General features: G+C 27.8%; 1 protein-coding gene and 1 long non-coding RNA gene across 4 annotated transcripts in view; one reads left to right on the plus strand and one right to left on the minus strand.

The window, feature by feature from the left end:
* The window catches only part of LOC129981291 (multiple PDZ domain protein-like), a 184,237-nt gene that overhangs the window by 158,715 nt on the left and 5,975 nt on the right, over window positions 1-19,547 (plus strand). For all 3 annotated transcript variants that reach the window (XM_056092065.1, XM_056092067.1, XM_056092066.1), the window contains exons 4-7: window positions 3,824-3,907; window positions 11,914-12,040; window positions 15,027-15,105; window positions 16,517-16,547. In XM_056092065.1, coding sequence (XP_055948040.1) covers window positions 3,824-3,907; window positions 11,914-12,040; window positions 15,027-15,105; window positions 16,517-16,547 — 321 coding nt within the window. The remainder of the gene's footprint in view (window positions 1-3,823; window positions 3,908-11,913; window positions 12,041-15,026; window positions 15,106-16,516; window positions 16,548-19,547) is intronic.
* Window positions 1-19,547, minus strand: part of LOC129981292 (uncharacterized) — a 103,300-nt gene that overhangs the window by 34,507 nt on the left and 49,246 nt on the right. The window lies entirely within an intron of this gene.

Below are 19,547 nucleotides of genomic sequence, written 5' to 3' on the forward strand. Positions count from 1 at the left end.
ACAAAGTTGCATTCTTTTACAATACTTGCATATACATATAACTGTATGATATTACATAGAATACAAATCATCAGAATTTCAAAATTGTTCTAATTATAAGATGCAATTATCTTCTTAGAAATGTGCAATATCAGGCAAATGATTGCGAGCAAGGAATTTTCTTTGTTCGGAATTGTACTTTTTGTCTGAGACACAAAAAATTTACAATTTCTCAAGTTCCTCTTCACTTTTTAATTAAAAATTAAAAACTTAAAAAATGTCGAAATTACAACCGTCGTCCGTTCAACATTCCGAGTCATAAGAAAATTTCTATCACATCATGATTTTAAAATGATATATTACTTTGCATATAATTGCATATGACAATTTTATTTTTTACATTTTATGATTTTGTATTCCTAAAATAAATGTTTCCATTTGCGATGAATCTCTCTAATTAGTAAAATTAAAATATTTCTCAAGATATTATCGGTAGAAACTTTAAACTTTTTTTTGTATATAAATTAATGTATAATTTTATTCTAAGTATATTTAGAAAATTTAATTCTAATTATATTTGGAATTTCTTTTTGCTAATATCACTTTTATACCATGACACTGAATACAAATTTAACTTTTAATTTTCTTTGAAGCCAAAATATTCAAATACAATTGCTTATCTTATTTAACCCTTTCTAAAGCCATGGGAAGTATCCTTCCCACCAAATTTATCAATCTTTGTATGAAATTACGTAGGTTGGCATAAGTTCTGACACATTTTTTTAGAAAGACAGAAACTTAGATGCTTCAGTTCTTTATCTCACACAAAATGACGTGTCTTGGTTTGTCTCTTAATTATTAATTAACCAAATTAAATAATTAATCAAATTATATTTATCTAATAAGCTAAATGAATCTCTTTTCTTATTTCAATTTCAAGCCAAAAAATATTTTAACATAAAATGACTAGAAAAAAAATGGCCGTTTAAAGGGTAAAAAGAATTTTGTTATTGAAATATTTAACAGTGCAACATTTACAGAAAAAAAAACCACTTGTTCCACTTTATAGTCCATTCGGTATCTTTCTATGTATATTGATTTCTCTTTTATGCTGAATGAAAGTGATATGTTTAAGACGAATAAAACTGTAACGAAAGCATACATTAAGCAAAATGTATATATATTTTTTTTAAATATGAATAGATAGAAATGGCTGTATTGAAAAGTGAATTGAACAAACTCGCTCTGAAAAAATTCTGAAATCCATCCCAATATATGCATTTAAGTCTTCATTTTAAATTCCTTTTCTTATTTTAAATGAATTTCGAAGTGAAATTTTAATGGAGGCTATTAAAATAAGTTTCCTTTTAGTCTTTTCTTTTTATTCGTATGCAAAGTAATAAATCATATGACTTTTTAATTGGAAAAACCTTTTAGACGAGATTAAAACGTCATTTTAAATATAGATGAACTTAGAATGGTGAAGTACTTCCGTCAAAAAATGTACATCCCTTTTAAACTTTTTTTAATAGAACACAAGAAAATGGTATTATAAAGGAAAAACTTTTATATTTTTTCAAAAGTTTTATCAAATTTTTTTGATGGAAATAGTTTTTCTTTTACAACATTTTCGTCGGAAAGTGTCAGTTTTAATTGAGACTTTTCTCTAGACAATATATTATTTTTTCATTGTTTTTGAATAAAAATCAATAACAGATTATTTTTCAATATATAGTATTTTAGATTTTTTACTTTCATTCCAGGAATTTTTCAAAGAGAAACGATTGTTTATTCATTAAACGCATCGCTTTTCAGCTTGTGAGGTTAAAGCTGCATTTAGTTTTTATCATTTTAAATAATATATATAAGTTCGGAACAAAAATCATTAAAATGTCTTCAAAGCCTTTGTCGTTCAATACCTGATTATTTATAAACCTTTAATAAACAAATTACAGTTATTTTTTTATTACTGTAGTTATAGTTAATTTTTTTGTAAAATTATTAAAAGCAGCTTTTTTTTCATTTTTCACAATATTTAAGTAAAATCTACCCATACTGTTTTCCTTTTTAAAAAAACCCACACTTATGTTAAAGTTATATTCGAGATGCTTTAAACAATAATAGAGCAACTTTTTATAAGCAATTTCCTCCGGTGATAATCTCAAGCACTAGGACGGGAAATCAACATATAAAAGATTAGGTTTCTTGTATAGGGTAAAATATGTAAGTGATGAACTGTTTAAAAAGGCTTTATCAGAAGATGCTTCAATAAACCTATTTGAAAGGTACGCATTTTGCAATTGTGTCAGAAGTTACATTTATAATATGGAGAATAACATCAAAATCTTAGTTCTATTGCATATCAGTTTACTTTTTAGTATTTAACTATAGTTGGGTTAATATTAGATGGAGAGTTAACTTACAACTATATTATAAGAAATATGACATTGATATTCATAACAAAATGAACATCTAAATATTGTTTTCAGTGAAAACGTTCATAATTAGCCTGGATCAAAAGTATTTCTTCTGCAATTATCGTACCATTTGAAGTGTGTTCTATGTCAAATCATTAAAAATGTTTTGATAACTAATATTCATTTAGTTCTAATTATTTTAATATAAAAATCAAATTATTTGTAGAACAATTACTTCAAATATTGAGTTTACCAGTTATTTTCAAATATTTCATAAAAGATACTATTTGGAATTTTTCCAAACAAATTACTTGATTAATCACTTAATAATCATCTTAAAACAATATATTTCGATGCAAGCTTTTAGAATTAGTACACCGGTTATTCGTTTATATATTAGAATAAAAATATATTGAATCGCATGGAAATTCAAGAGAGTACATATATATGTTTTCTGTTCATTCTTCTCATATTTTAAAAATATTCTGCATCTGAAACTAATGACAAACTACGGAAATTTTGAAATATATTTTTATTAGAATAATATAATAATGATTAATGCTATTTTAATCGGATGTTTTTTCTGCCTGTATTCATAGTTTACAAAAACGGAATATAGTTACATATGTAAATTCTATTATATCCTTATTACAGCTTCGAAAAATTATGGCATTATTCGTTTCAGGCAATTTGTAGTTTCTTGAAAATATCATGTATGTACAACGAATGGAATTAAAAATGCAGCTTTTTGAAAATTGAAGGATTAAGCCTATTTTCCACGTGACAGATGATGAGTAAAAAATAATGCCAATCCATCACCTCATTATTTGTGAATTATTACCAATTGTAATAATTTGAATATAAAATAAATAACTACATTCATTGATATTTATTTAATTTAATTGGAAAAATTTCTGATCATCTTTTGAGAAAGCAAAATGTTAGAATGTTTCCCATTTATCATTTTTTGTCACTTAAAAGTTCGTTTTAAAAGCAATATAATGAATATAATACATTAAATCCATTATAGCTTTGTTTTACATTCGAACTTATTGAAAATTCTGATTTGCTTTTGATTCTGTATGAAAAAATCTTTAAATAAATAAAGATTTTTCTTTGTCACTTTAAATGAAAACTGCAAAAATGCAAGAAGAATTTGAAGGGACGGGCTCATTTGAAAAGACTTTATCTTTCATCGATTATTTCTTTCCAATAATTATTTACTCCTTAAGGCAGTTGGCAGATATAAACTACTGAAATCGTTAATGCATTATTTGTTCCTGAAATTGCTGTATTTATTTACGATAAAGTGATGACAATCAACTTTATGTAGCTTTGTTTGTTCCGATATTTCCCCATTGATTATCGTTATCCATGTTTTATTTCCTGTTATTATTACTACACAAAACAGATTCTTTATATTTCAGGAGCAAATATGTGTCATAGAAGTCCATAGAGACGGCATAGCTTATTCGGATGGTCGGTTGAGGAAAGGTGACGTCATACTGGCAGTAAGTATAGCAGAATTTTTCAATAAAAATTTATAAATACGCGTAAATATTCTACAATGAGAATTTATAACTTTAGAGAAGATTATAATAAGAAATAAAATAAAATATTTAAAGTACTTATTTCTTACAATACGTTATCTATTAAATTTCTATTTAATTTTCGAAGTCTAAGATTTTATTATTATAAAAATATGTTGATGATTACGATCAGTTATGGTATTTGGGATTTTCTAAAAATTTTTTTCCCTTCAGTTTGAAATTATGAGATAAAAAATAGACCTATAATTTATATGAGTGTCTAATCATATTCTAAATAGATCATTAAACATCGTCTTTTTTAATGGAAGAAAAATAAGTTTTTATTGCTATAAAAGTATGCTCTAATTTTTCGATGATGGAAATAGTCAAAGGTAATTAAGAAAATTATCCTGTTTCTTTGGTGACAATCCAAATATAAAAAAATGAATTTTTCTCTATTAATCATTATATCCTAGAAATCGACGATATGTATAACTTTGCAAATTATCTTGAAATAACCGATGTAAGGAATAAAAAATGACTTAAGAATCTTGAAATTTTTTCCCTCTTTAGGTAGATTCCTGTAGAAACTACCTATTTCAATTGTTCTCATGACAGGACTTCGGGAAAAATTTCTTCCCTTCTTTAACGATCATGGTCCCTAGAATTCAAAATCACCCTTTCTTTCAAAATCTTATATATACATATTAGTATAATTCTTTGCCCAAGTTATCTTCTGAACAGGATAACTAGAGTAATTTTGTTTAAATTTTACCTGGCTCTGAATATGTTTTTATAAATGTAAAAATATAGGACGGGTTCGTAAATGGCTCATCTAGTTCAAAGGCGGGAGGGGGGGGAGTGAAATTTCACATTCGCTACAATTATATTGAAAATGGGAAAATATATCGAAATAGCCAAATTAGAGCCTCATTAAGACAAACAACTTTGGGATTTCAAGTTTTTTGATAACTGCAATGTCTTAGAAGTTAGAGGCAGAAAAGTGATTTTCAAGCTCTAGCTTTGATTGTTTCTAATATCAATAATTTATGTCACTAGATAGCAACTTGGATGTAAATTAATCTACCATTGCCTTCCAGCTTGCCGAAAGGAATTTTAAGATATGGTTGCAATTAAATTAATCAAACTTTTAAAAGCTGGGGAAAGCCTGAGAAAAGCGGGAACATATTGGAAAGTAAATATTCTCAGTGCACTAAGATTTTACTGGTTTGCTGTGTAGTCGTCGTTCGTAATTACTCTTTAATCCTAATTACCTTTTTAAACACTATACCAAGATCAGATGTTACTTGTATATCGCAAAGGATAGAAAATGTTTTTTCAAACCTAAAAGCTAAAATGAATGCTTATTTTATTTTTGAGTATCTATGTCAAAGAATCATACATTAATAAAAATATTGAAATAATACAACTGCAAACTCCTAACTTTAAAAAAATGCTAAAATAATTATAATAAGTTCTATAAATTTACCATAATAACGAATGACACTTTCTAGTATATAGTAATATTTGCAAATGCTATTCACTTTTACATCATCCCTCCGTCCCTAAAAAAAGTTTTTTTAATATATCACAAACTAAATCTAATTGGGACATTTTGTTTTAAAAGTTTATATAGAGTTCAAGATTTTGATCAAAATGGTAAAATTTATCGATCGTTTTCTTTGTTTTGGGAAGAATTTATCACTGTATAAATAACCTTTAAGTAAAGAAAAGTTGAATATATTTCTTTTGACTCTTAAATTAATATATTGTAAAATATATCAAGAAGAAATATATTTTTCATCAGAGCATATTCATGCCTGAAAAAATCATTCATAGAAAATTCATTGGACCTTTCATATTCATTGATTTCATTTGACCTTTTTGATTTCATTGGACCTTTCATATTCATTGATTTCATTTGACCTTTTTGATTTCATTGGACCTTTCATATTCATTTCGATATTCATTGGACCTTTTGTTTTAAGAAAAGTATTTTTTGTTCTTCCTTAGTACAAAATAAAAATAAAAATTACTTTTCTTTTTCTAAAATAAATGTTACCAATATTTAAAGCAGGAGTTCTAGTTTGAAATATGTTCAAGTATTTAAAAAATTATATTTTTCCTGTTATGTATGAAAAATCATTGTCTTATAAACATTAGTCAACATTCAGCAATCCTAGAAGTTTTATTTTCTCAGATTTATAATTTTTCTACGATAAATGGTTTCATGTGAAAAAAGCCGAAATACTAAAGGGCGATGTCTTGTGTTAAGAAAGTCACGGTTCTAAGGTATTTGTTTAAGTGAAAAAGGAATTTCTTCACAAAATTTGGAATTATATAATATAGAAATCCTTTTTAATATTTAAAGAAACCACGTTAAAAATTATTACTTTGTCTTCTGTCACTTCCAAATTAGTTCCAATTAGTTCCAAACAAGTTATAATGAAATTATTTCCTTTACTTAGGGCATCTAAACATGAAGCATCTTCCATAAAATACTACTTAATCTCTTCCTCTCTTCTTATTCAGCGGTTTTTTTTTTCGCATTCTTCATATGAGAATTACTTTCAAAAATATTAATAAACGATTATATTATATGATAAATTTCAAATATGCTTTTAAAATTTTTGTCTTTAAGTTGACTTGTCTTTTTTATGGTATACTGCAACTAAGAATCAATTTTCATTTTTATTGCATTTATGCGATTTCGACATGTACAAATACAATGACTGAAAGCAATAAATTCATGAGCATATATTATTTTTCGACTCAAAATGAACTTACGTAATTGCTAAATTCCTTGCCGTAGAATTACTTCATTTAAATCCTCTTCCCCGCATCGCATCTTAATTAAAAGAAATATGTTTTCTTCTGCATATTACTTAGGAAATGTTTTTAAAACATACATCATTATTAAGCATATATAATTCCCACTTTATGCTTAAACATATATGGTATAACGTCTGTAAATAATTCCTATGGATAATCATGTCTTGTGGTATGGAAACTATTATTTTATTTAAACTTAATTAACAGTGTTATTACCAATATTTTTCAATGCCTAGATTTTACTTTACTATCTTTTTTCTTTTTATCGCAACTGTAAGGAATTATTTTAAACACTTCTTACAAGCATTGTCGTCTATGATCCGAAATACTAATGGCGCATATACCGATAAAGATAGATTACGTGTTCATCGTATATTCCGCAATATAATCTCAATAGCATAGACTTTTACTAGATTCAGGCTGATTCACGATAAAAGAATATAAATCCACCCTTAAGTTTTAATTTAATTAAGCACAAACACAATTTAATAAAGTAGTTTTTTTATAAGTTTATATTTTTGAAGGAATTAATTTCTTTAATGTATCGCATATGAATATTTCAGCATTGTATACGTCACTGATTAGTTGCTGGATGCTCCTTTCATTTATTTGTTGTTAGGCATATATAACAGAAATGGGAAATGCTATCTTAATTATTATTTCTTTAAAATTTTAGGGTCACTTGTGATTTCGTATTAAGATAGCAATTTCCAGATCCAAGCCCCACCCCAATTCCATTGAAAAGATACTGCATAAATTGGCTTGGTGTACGTTAAACCAGTTGGTTTCCAAATGTTTTCCTCTAATGGGTTACGGAAGTATGAAGTGAAAGGTGTGCCAGCTTAGGCATCGTGTTGGTCATATGATCGCTGCTCAAAATTCAACATCCATCAACTGATTAGAAAGTTCGTCTAAAATAGGCCTAGTATTGCTTCTTAACGGAATGTTAACATGGCTGAATAGAACTAAGTTAACTAACTTTGCAATTTAAATCATTTCACTCATGTTAACACTATTGAGTTTATTTATTGATAGTACATTTCTGACAAATATTACAGCTACCAAATGATTATATTATCAAATTTTCAGAAGATATATATTGAAAGCTATAAATTTGGCAAAAATAAAACAAAGAAGCAGAAAAATGGCAATTGGATAATAAAAGTGGTCAAATTAAATGCAGTTGAATAAAAAGTCTTTGTAAGATAGTAATACAATAGACAGTCAAACATAAATAATTTAAATCTTTTCACGTCAGATAAATGATAAAGTTTCTTTTAACATCAAGAATATACATCTTACCTTTTATAGTCTGGCTGAATTGATATAGTTTATTTATGTTTTTAATAATAAACTACCCAGAATTAACGTAAATTCTTTTAGATCAAAGTTTAAACAATTAACCAAAATACTTCATACAAAATTTCATAAATCAGACAGTAAAATATGTAAAAATATTTCAAAAACTAAATATGAAGTGTCACAGCACAATGAATGTACATCGCCACTCGATTATCCATCACCCAGAGCAGCAACCAGAAATGATTGTAATTGAGCAAATCCTTTCTTAGAATTTGTTCTATTACGATCATAATTAATTATGCTCCTGAGAAAATTGCATAAAAGAAGCAAAATGATTTTTACTGGGCTATAAAATTTATCAATGTCTTACGATACAGAAAATAGTCTTGAACATTCTTAAATATATAAGTGAGATACGCATAATCATTTCAACGATTATACAGATGTTAAATTTCAAAAAAAAAATTAACTTTTTACTTTTTACCTTTTTTTACGGGATTGTACATCTTCTAAATCAATAAACAAGCCACTCCTCCCATTTAAACAATCTATCTCATTACCAATACATTCAGCTGATCGTTCTGCTCCCAGAACCTATTAAACACTAGGTAAGTTATCAGCTCAGAAACGAGTTCAACAGAACAGAAATTTCCCTCAATAGAATAGGTTACAATTTAATCTTTTGAAAAATTCAACGAAAGAGGTATCATTGATACTGTATGGTATGCTCTCTAGTAAAGTTTTATTCCTTTTTCTCCCCATAAAAAATTCTGGAACGTGAGAAATACCTAGAATGCCATCAATCCCACACATTCTATTTTCTAAATACCGGACAATAGAATTTAGTTTTTTTTTTTTTTTTGGTAATGTAATGAAAACCGAAAAACATTTTGGACACCTTTCTAACTACTTGGTAAAACCAAAAATTAGTCTAGAATTATAGTTTTTACACTAAGATTATGAATAAAATTTTATTTAATTACGCTATTGCATTTTTGAATTATCGCTTTTCCGTGCGTAAATACAGACAAATGGTCGATTTTATGACAAATTTGGTCCAAAATTTGGATGTACCGGAGTTTAATCCCCTTCTTCGCCAAGTTGCGATAACGCGCCAAAGCTGGCAATCTTTATTATGCGCTATGATTGGACATCTGCTCCCTCGCTTTTAAAGATCGTTGTTGGCGATTTTTGAAAATTGCGCCAAGCAGGGGATTAAACTCCGTAAGCGCACCCATAATTTGATATGAATCTCCCTTTTAGATGTTTAATATGTGTACAAATTTCTTGTATCTTTTTTGTTGCATTTTTAGTTATTGCGTTTACATGCATATGAAAGTACAGATAGACAGCTTCTTTAGGAACTTCGTTATACATTTGATATGGGTCTTCATTTGGAATGTTTAATTTCAGAAAGAAATATGCATTTTGTAATTTCCTCTTAATTTATTTCGCTTAAATTTTGGCAGGACGTAAGCATTTAATGTAAAGACTATATATCAAATTTTAGCCATGTTTATAAGTTATCGTTTTCTCACACAGACGCAATTCCAGAAACATGTTTTTCAGACACAGTAAAATTTAGAACTTTGAAATTCGTCGGGTTTATTTTTTTTTCGGTTATAATACTTTTTCTCTGTATTTCAACAATTACAAACAGTAACTTTCCCTTCTAAATAATACTCGATTTTCAATTTAGATATTTGAATTTTATTTAAGAATATTATTGAGGTTTCTATTTCCTACGAGTGAACTCCAAGAAAAGAAAATTAATGCCTATTGAAATCAGATGCAATTTATATATGAGAAGTATGAAAGCAGAACAAAAATTGTTAAATAGTGAATGAGAAAAAGTGAAAGAAAAAGATTAAACTACTTCGAATGAGAGAGAAAAATTCGATTTCTTAGCCAATTCTTCACTTTGCTAAGGTATTTTTTGAAGAATGTATGTGTATCAAATTATCAGTACTAATATTATAGAAAAACAAATATCACAAACAAGCCATAAAAAAGGATCTATTTATATAAATTTATCCTATGAAGCTTTAACAAATATCGCTTATATACGGGGTATCCACTAAAATCCTTCTTCTCACACATTAACTTGAGAATGGCGAAAACAATTGTCATAAGGCAGGTAAAAATGATTCTGGTAATAAAAAGTGCGATCAGTTACTATACAGTACTATATACGGAGGAAAAAATCCATTACCAAATTGTAGAGTTTTTATTTTGCACCAAAGGTAACTTGAGTAATATAATAACAAAGCGTGTAATACACGTATTTGTTTGGGAGCAAATGCCAACGCTGTTACGCCAGTAACGCTTTAGAAATAAAATATTAGAAATAAAGCATTTATTTCCTGCTGGCGCCAAAGACTACGACAATAGGTCGACGTTTATAGCTCAAAATATTTTCTTTTCTCCGGTAATCGATTGTTATGTCACAGGTGCGGAAAATAGTGACCAAAATAATGAGAATTTCAGAGGTTTTGCGCTCTTATCCTAATTACGCTCAAAATGTCTTTTCGCACTAAATTGAAAGCGTTCTACAAATTTGTAATTAATTATTTCCCTTACTTCATACCATTTTCGATATAGGAACATTAACTCTTCTGTTTGCCGCTAAATGACGTTGTACCCCATTTCATTGTGAAGCGCTGAAATACTTTATTATAACTACACAACATTTTTTTGCAAAATTTGTTGCCGTTCTCATATGTATGAGGTGCAAATTTTACACCATAGGACACCAAATTAGGTACACCATATATGGCTTATTTATTTTTAGTATCATGCCTTTAACTAATTCCAGTTAATTTACGCTAAGAAGTGGGGGGAAATACTATAAAAGTATAAATTAGCTATAAGCTGTTTCCCAGTAACTTATTAATAATATATTTGCTTGCTGTAGATTGCCTCAGTCCGTACATGAAAAAATAAACCAGACAGTGAAATGGGTTTATATAAATTGCTTATTAAATAAGTTTGTATTGTAAAAAAGAAATACATTTTTATAGTAATAAAATCTATGCTTATTTGGTCTTTAAGTATCGTATTAAGGTAAACTGACTACATTAAAGATTCGTTTTTAATGAAATTATCAAAAAAAATTTCATTCAAAATCTTTACTATTTGAACAGGTCTTTTCTTATGTAACTACTTGGATTTCGTTTATATGTTCGTTCTTTGGAAAGTTATATTTTAATTTTTGCTTTTAAATACATTAAGTTTTTAACTCTATTTTAAATTCTGAAATGCTATTTTACATCTTTAAATGCTATTTTCCACAACTCTAAATTTTGGTAATTTCTTTTCACGGTAAACTTCATAAAATAAAATATGATGCACATTTTTTTCAAATTGAAATTCTATATAATGTTCTCAAACTATCTTTTGCTCTTCTTAAATTACAGAGAAAACAATATGTCCATTTGAAAAATGTTAGATTTTTATATAATAATGTTTCGATTATTTGATATTTTTAATGCTTAATTATCTCTCAGTCGTTCCACAGTATTTAAAGATTGGATCTAAGTATTATTTATTTCTTACATTAAGAATTAGGTCATGCATTTCTTAAGTGATCTGCGAAATTTTGAAGAAATTCTTTGATAAATTTCCAAACTATCAAATTATTGCTTTCTATTAGAATTTAATCAAAAATGACCAAATTCTTTTAATTTTTAAGACATCCCCTCCCATTTTAAATAATATATTTATTCCATAGATGTTTTTTCAATTCCATTTTGTGCAAAAAAAAATTTAAAAAATAATGTTTTATGATATTTTATAAAATAATTAATCCCTCAACCGCGGTCACATACCTTCATTTATCGGTACTAAATTTCCAGGTGAACGACATCTCGTTCCGGGAGGCCAACCTGGCCGACGCCGTGCGCTGCCTGAAGGAGACCCCTTCCCCCGTCCGCCTGATCATCCTGAGGGAGAATCCACAGGCCCTGTTCACCACCAACGAGAGTACGTGTTCAGGATCGAGGCAAGACTTGCTACTCTCTCGATACTGTAAACAACCTGATCCCTTATATTCAACTTGTACTATCTCATGTAAATCACATTTAATATGAAAAATGCCGGGCTCATATCACGATCTTTCTTTATGGGGGAAATATTTTAATACTTAATGACACAGCCCATTTCAATCGACAGAGTGATATTTTTCAGTCTACTTATACACTAATTCAAGCAAATTCTGGGAGTGTTGGGCTCATATCATAATTTTTCTTTTGGGGGAAGTGTTTTAACTCTTTTAATATATTATCTTCCACTCTCACAATACTATAAGCATTTTTATTTGTTTCTTCTTTGCGTTACTTTTACACTATCTCGCGCATTTTGCACTTTCTTGGGTATATATCGGGTTTGTTTCACATATTTTTTTTCTTTTGATGGACGTGTCTTAGTTGTCATATAACAAGCATTCATTCCTTTTAAAAAATTACATCCCATAAATGTAGCAAATAAAATTTAATAGTATTAACCATATAACAATATAATACGATTTCAAAAATAAAATCAGCCTTGATATTCTGATAAGAAAGATTTCACTTACCCTCGAATAAAACTTACAATAGACTTTTGAATATAATTGAATTTATTGGATAACATAAATTTATAGACCTATTAATGTATCTGATTCCTAATGAATAATTTGAATTTCATTATGTCATTTAGAAACAAAGCCCCAATGCTTTAGATTAAAAAAATCCACTATTTTTATTCCGCGTTAAATTGAACTCATACACAGCAGTTTTAATAAGACACAATAGATAGAATTAAAATGGGAAGAAATGATATTTTAAACCCATGATGAAGGATTTAATCATTTCTAACTTCACAATAAAATTTCCCATTTATAATATTTAAAATGTTTATATTCAAACTTTCTGCCTACCCTGCCTCGGTGAGCTTTCTTCGATCATTTCTGTTAAAAAGGACTAGAAACCATATTTTTCTGCTATGTTTAGTATAAACTATCTTGAAAATAAAATGTTTTGAAGAAAAAAATATTTCATGAAAACCAGATGAGAAAAATAAAAAACGAGAACAGAGGAGTATTTATATCTCGATAAAATGTAATAAAATTTGCTATGCAGGCATCAAAATCTTGTATGGATATAATAGATAACAGATTTTAAGATATATTCATTTTATCATATTTTACAATCAATTTCAGCTTCAAACAAATTAGCCTTGTCAAAAAAAAACATCATTAAGGACAACTTGGAATATTCATAATACACTTATTCATAAAAAATTTTATGTTATGGCTTATTGCATTTTTATAATATTGAGAAGTACTAGTATTAAGAGGTATTGTATTATATTGAGAAGTACTTAATGAAAGTTAAATACGCCGACCATCATCTTGAAAATGTTGTTTCCTTCTTACTATGAAATTTTTTGCTGAAGTTTCTTTAAGTACTTTCTTCAAATAAAAAAAATAATAAAAAACCCCTTGAAATACAATTTTTTTTCTAATTTCGATTTTATTTTTTAGCATAATAGGTTTTGTTATACATTATTTTAATTGAATTTTACACTTTTTTTAATTGGAAGAGTTGAATAAATTTGTGAAGTTTGAGCCGTTGGTTATTTAGTATAATAAACAAAGATATTTTTCTTCTCATTTATCAATGCTTTTCCATATTCATAACTAGTTTAGCGTTTATCTTGTTTCAGCAAATGATTAGAAACAATTTAGAAAGGTTTATAAGAACAACAAAGATTTAAAGAACATACAATGTTTCATCGTTATATTATTAAAAATAAGATCAATTAGAATAAATCAGAATTTTCTTAGGCTGAATTAAGGTAACGTTTTCTTTAAAACAGGCAAATAGTGACTTTTTTTTCCATCTCAAATAGTCCTTATAATTTGTGTTATTAGATTTTAAATTCTAATATATGTATATCACATGACATATAAGAAAACTTTTAAAATAGTTGATATTAATTTTCATTTTTATTAATTACATATAATAATATCCAAAATATTCTTTGTCTAATTCTACAGGAGAATATAATTCATGATTGAAATATACTAAACTCAGAAAAATTCAGATATTTTTACAAATATTTTACTATAAATACTTTTTTTATTTGCACAATTATTTCAGAATTTTTATGCTCTGCTCAAACAAATTGATAATATATTTTTTCTTATCGACTCAAGAATTAGCATAATACAATTTATATTAATAAAAAAATGTATTAGTTCTAAGCATTTTTTAACAAAAAGAACTAGTACTTGTCCCCAATTTACGAAATCTAGCATTTATAACGAATGAGATTCTAAAGTAATTGCCTAGAATTTTAAAGAAAAATCTAAGATTGTCGAAAGCATAAATAAATAATATTTTGAATTAAAAAGGTAATATCGATAGAATGCGCTAATATGGGCGGAACTCGAGTAAAAAAAACAGACTGCTACTCTGTGAATTAAGTATATTTACGAAAACTGATAGTTATACTTCGGATAAGAGATTTTTTTGAAATATTTGAAAATCTATTAAATGCACACCATCCGAGCAATTTTTTTCTTCGTTTCTCAAGGTAAGGAATTTTTAAGAGATTAAAATTTTTAAAAACATTAAGAGATTTAAAAGATTGAACTTATTAAGGCTTTACTATTTTTTTTTATAAAATTAAAAAAAAAAATAAACTGAATATTTGATACGCATTTATCAAAAACTTTGATCTATTCTAGAAAATTTTTAAAATGAGCTAAGCATCTTAATTATTTTAGAACAGATTGTATTTAATTTAAATATAGTTCATAAGAATTCTTATTAATTGTATTCAATCTACATCTCATGACCCACATAACTTCCAACTAGTGGTATTTATTCTACATCTTACAGCTCATCTTTTCATACTAATTGGTTTTCGATATCAGCATCCTTGCAATTTACATGAATTATCTGTAACTGTAATTTTTCAACAGCTCCCACGAAATTCATCACAGTGGAACTGAGAAAATTCAGCATCAAAGACAGCATTGGAATCAGTATCATGCAAAGGACGTAAGTTTCTATGTATATCTCCTTTTTTTCAACTATATCGAATTACTTTTATTATTTAATAATATTTGTTAACGTTTCAATCAAACATTTTGAGCATTCTTTAAAATAACTTTTTACTGCTATAAATTTGTCGTTACTACAAATTAAATTAATACAGTTCATTTCAAAACTTATTCGTTATACTTTCAAGTCTGAAAGAGTGAACCGAAAGAAGCTCTATTAATCATTCAATGCATGATCCATGCAAGATATAAAAAATGGGTTTTTTCCTGTGTGAAATATAAAAAGGTGGTAGGTGTCACACTCAAAATCTTTCTAAACTTGGAACGTACCCATAATTCAGTATGAGCAAGAAGAACATACATACTGATTCTTTATCAGTAAATCTGCCAATATTGTTCCAATATAATAGGGATAAATTATCTGTTTGTCCTATTTCAAAGACAATACATCGATCGATTGAATTCCAGATCCAATTATGTTTTTTTATATAGAATTATCTCATGATATTTATATATTGCACTAGCATTGTCCGAATGAGTAGCCAGTTGACTAAATTTTCGTGGAGAGAAAAGTCTAGGAAGCATTTAAAAATTAAAAATGAATAGTAATTTTAGTTTCAACGATGTTATACTTTTGTCAAAAGAGGAATAGTTCTTCAAATAATTGGTAATAAAGTAGACATTGAATATAAGTTGATAGTTTCTTGCGTACTTTGTTCTCGTGCATCGGTCAGGTCATACATACTTTGGTTACCTTGTAGTCTATGGTAAGAAGTAAATGTTTCAATATTTTTTCCAATAGTGTAAAATGTTTTTGTTTGCCTCAATTATGAATCATCTCCTCGGTATTTTAATACAAGCAGCTACATTACATCATATGTATTGTACTAAAGTTCTGCCCCTTTAAATCCTTTGTCATCAATAAAAAAAGATTGTATGCTATTATAAAAATATTGTATCAATATTAAAATTATTTTAATAGGCTTTAATAATTTTCCATTTCAAGTGAACAATTTATAAAGAAACGACATTTGCATCATAATATTAAAATATTCAATGAATTGTACAAGTGTTTAATGACTACTGAAGAAGAGAAAAATGCATTTTCAGAAGAAACGAATTTCCGTCAGATAATAATATTTATTCTTGAAAGATTTAAATAATTCCTTTTTTTATACTGCTTAATAAATTGGTGTGCAAGCTGACACTATATGTCAGTTCCATTTACAATTGCTTACACGATAATTGAAAAAAATCAGTCATAATTCTGTTTTAGTTATTTATTAAAATTATTTCTTTAAAAATTCAAAAGAAAAAAATGTAAAAATAAAATTTATTTTTTTAATATGCTCTTTACTATTTAACTCTTACAATTTTTAGTACAATTTCTTTACATATTTTTTTTTCAGGAACGGCCGAGGTGTCTTTGTCACTTATGTGGTAGGTATTATTTTTATATTACTGGGAAAATGTACAGTTTTCAATAATTTCATTTTAGAAAAACGTATTGATACTTTTATATTTGTATTGAAGGCAAAATCTTTGCATCCATGTACTTCTTATAACTTACCCTGAATCCTCAATTTCAATTTCACAGAATAAAATATTAATTGCAGCTATCTAATCTGCTATTTCAATAGGAAATAAAAACATATAAAAAAACTGCACTGGAATCATTAACTTAATTTTAGTGATATTTTTCTCTATCCCAGAAGTTTTCGACAGTTAATGGATTCCGCCAAAGGACCCATACTTGCTTTGAAATGATTAACTAAGAATGCGGTACGTACTTTATTTGTTAAGAAAAGGAACAACCCAGCATCTGTCAAGAGAAAGAGCTCTTAATTCATTTTAAAATCATTTATAAGTCTCACCAGAATGCAAGTGATTCTTTGGTTCTTTCGGCTTATTCCATGAGGTAGATTTTAGATTTATTAAGTGAATGAATGGATGTTTCAGAATAAATATGGAATAATGTGAGTAATTGTGACTGGTTTTTAAGTAATAGTAAAATCAACAAAACAAATATCATCGTATAGTAATTCTGTTTAAAAGGCTTTGAGCTCAACAATCCTATTCTTCTAGAAAGAAGTTATAAGTAAACAAATGAATGGATATCATGTATGATATTGAAAATAATTCACATAGTGCAATTTGACAATGGTGCTAGTATTTCTGTAATAGTGATTAAGTCTAATTATCATGGGGACTTCAATTATATTACTCATCCAGAGTATCCACGAAAAATGCCACTACATGGCATAATTATCATGGGGACGTCAACTATGTTACTGATCCAGAGTATCCACGAAAAATTCCACTACATGGCATAATTATCATGGGGATGTCAACTGTATTACTCATCCAGAGTACTCACGAAAAATTCCACTACATGGCATTTATTCAGTCCCATACACACTTTTCGGTCATTTCTAAATATTCATTAGAAGCTATTCCATCTACAAATTCTAACTACAAAAAAATGGTTATGACGTATTAATCCAGTTTGCATCTATTGAACAATCCGGTAAACAATCTTGATCCGTTGTTGGGCGACTTCCGCACTTTCGGTGATGACATCATTTACTAAATTGGAGACAGCTAAAAATTCTACCAAACTTTCTCACTGCCTTTGGCTTACACTTCGTCGTTTCGGACTGTACATCCAAACTTGATCCCTTTCTTTAAAATGTAAGGTATCCCATGCAGCCACTTTTTGTATCGTAACAAATCTCTGAAACGAATTCTAACCATGCTGTCTATTACTCACTTGAAACTTTTTCTATCGAATTCTACGAATATCAGGATGGTCCAAAGGTTCCTTCGGGAGTTCACTTGAAAACTAAGGATTCGCCTTCATCGCCAAAGCTTCCACGGTAATATTTCTACCTATTCCCGGCTTATTCTCGACACTTGAGAATTGTCGAACTGCCAATTCGTCACAAAGCTGTCGCGAAGTCAGTCGCCAAGCTCTCAGATTACTGACGCGGCACCCGATCAGCACCCACAGGGCTGATCGTAAATCGGTCTTTCCAGTGATTCAACTAACCGTGCTGGGAAGCAACTTTACAGGTTTGTAACAATATTTTCTTGAATATTTATTTCGTATATGGCAGATGCCGCATCGATAGATACTCCTGTAGAAATAGCACAGAATAGTGAAGCAAGAAGTATATAGCATCTTGTATATGAGTGTAACTACCGCAAAAGATCACTACTCTTTAAAAACCTATTTTTCACACCGAGATATCCATATTCAAATAGCAGTTTCAGGAGCTATTAAACAAAGAAGTTGAAAGTTGCTGCTTTAAACACAAAGACATTTGTTCGGATGTCTTCTCCAAAGGGACACATTCGAAAATAACAGCATAAATCTCATAACAATGTTATTTTCACACGCGTTTCTCTTAAACATATTTATTTAACAAAGAGTTTCAAAAGTATTCTTCCAATAAATGTATCAAATGGGTCTTTCATTCACAGAATTTCTATTATAATATCGTTCTTCACTCCTCCAGCACGCACAATCAATTAATTAATCCATCGTTGCCTTTAATGAAGGGTTTCCCCGAATCTTCGATTAAACTGTTGTGAAAGAGAACTGGATTTATTGTCAGAGTAATTAATTCCATTGAGAGTTATTGCATGACAATAAAATCTGTTTGGTTACGGATTTCGCAGAATAGTCACAAATTTGGAGGAAAATTGTGAAACTGTTAATTATTTATTCAAATAGGGAGAGTTTTCAATTAAATCGTTCCGAACTTAGTTCTGTAGTAATGGACCCATGTAATATTTTTCATTTATTATAATAAAGGAAATATATTTATAGGTAACTGAAACTATAATTTTAGAAATAAATGTTATAAAAGGTCAATTTTTTTATTATTTTGTTAAAATAATTAATTCGAAGAAAGTTTATTACAAAAGTTAAAAAGTTCTATGTAAAAAATTATTTCATGATTGAAATTATAATACTATGGTTATTATTTTTACATGTGAGTGGTTTTCTTAAAAATTAACTTGAAATATAATAATGGATTTTACTATCTTGATAAAATGCTAATTTAATTTTCAAAGTTATAATGTTATTTGTAAAAACTATAAAATATAATGTAAACTAAATAATGGATCCTGTAATTAAGAGATTTTTTTTGAGAGTGAAATATTTTATTTTAGTGTCTTAATAATATTAAAGGTTTGAAAGTACTTTCAAACAATTATAATTTATTGCAAATTACAAATTTACTTTTTTTATAAGACTTCTAACAATTTACATGATCCAAAAATTTCATCTCTCAGAAATTCAGTACATGACTGAAAAATTTCAGCATTTATCCATTGGCTCTAATAAGATTTTAAATTTTAACTCCAATTATTGATTTATTGATTTTGTTAGTCAATTTTTATCCTTACTGTGTACACCCAGGTCATTTAATA

The sequence above is a fragment of the Argiope bruennichi genome, chromosome 8 (genome assembly GCF_947563725.1).
Source record: "Argiope bruennichi chromosome 8, qqArgBrue1.1, whole genome shotgun sequence".
NCBI classification, from domain to species: Eukaryota; Metazoa; Arthropoda; class Arachnida; order Araneae; family Araneidae; genus Argiope; species Argiope bruennichi.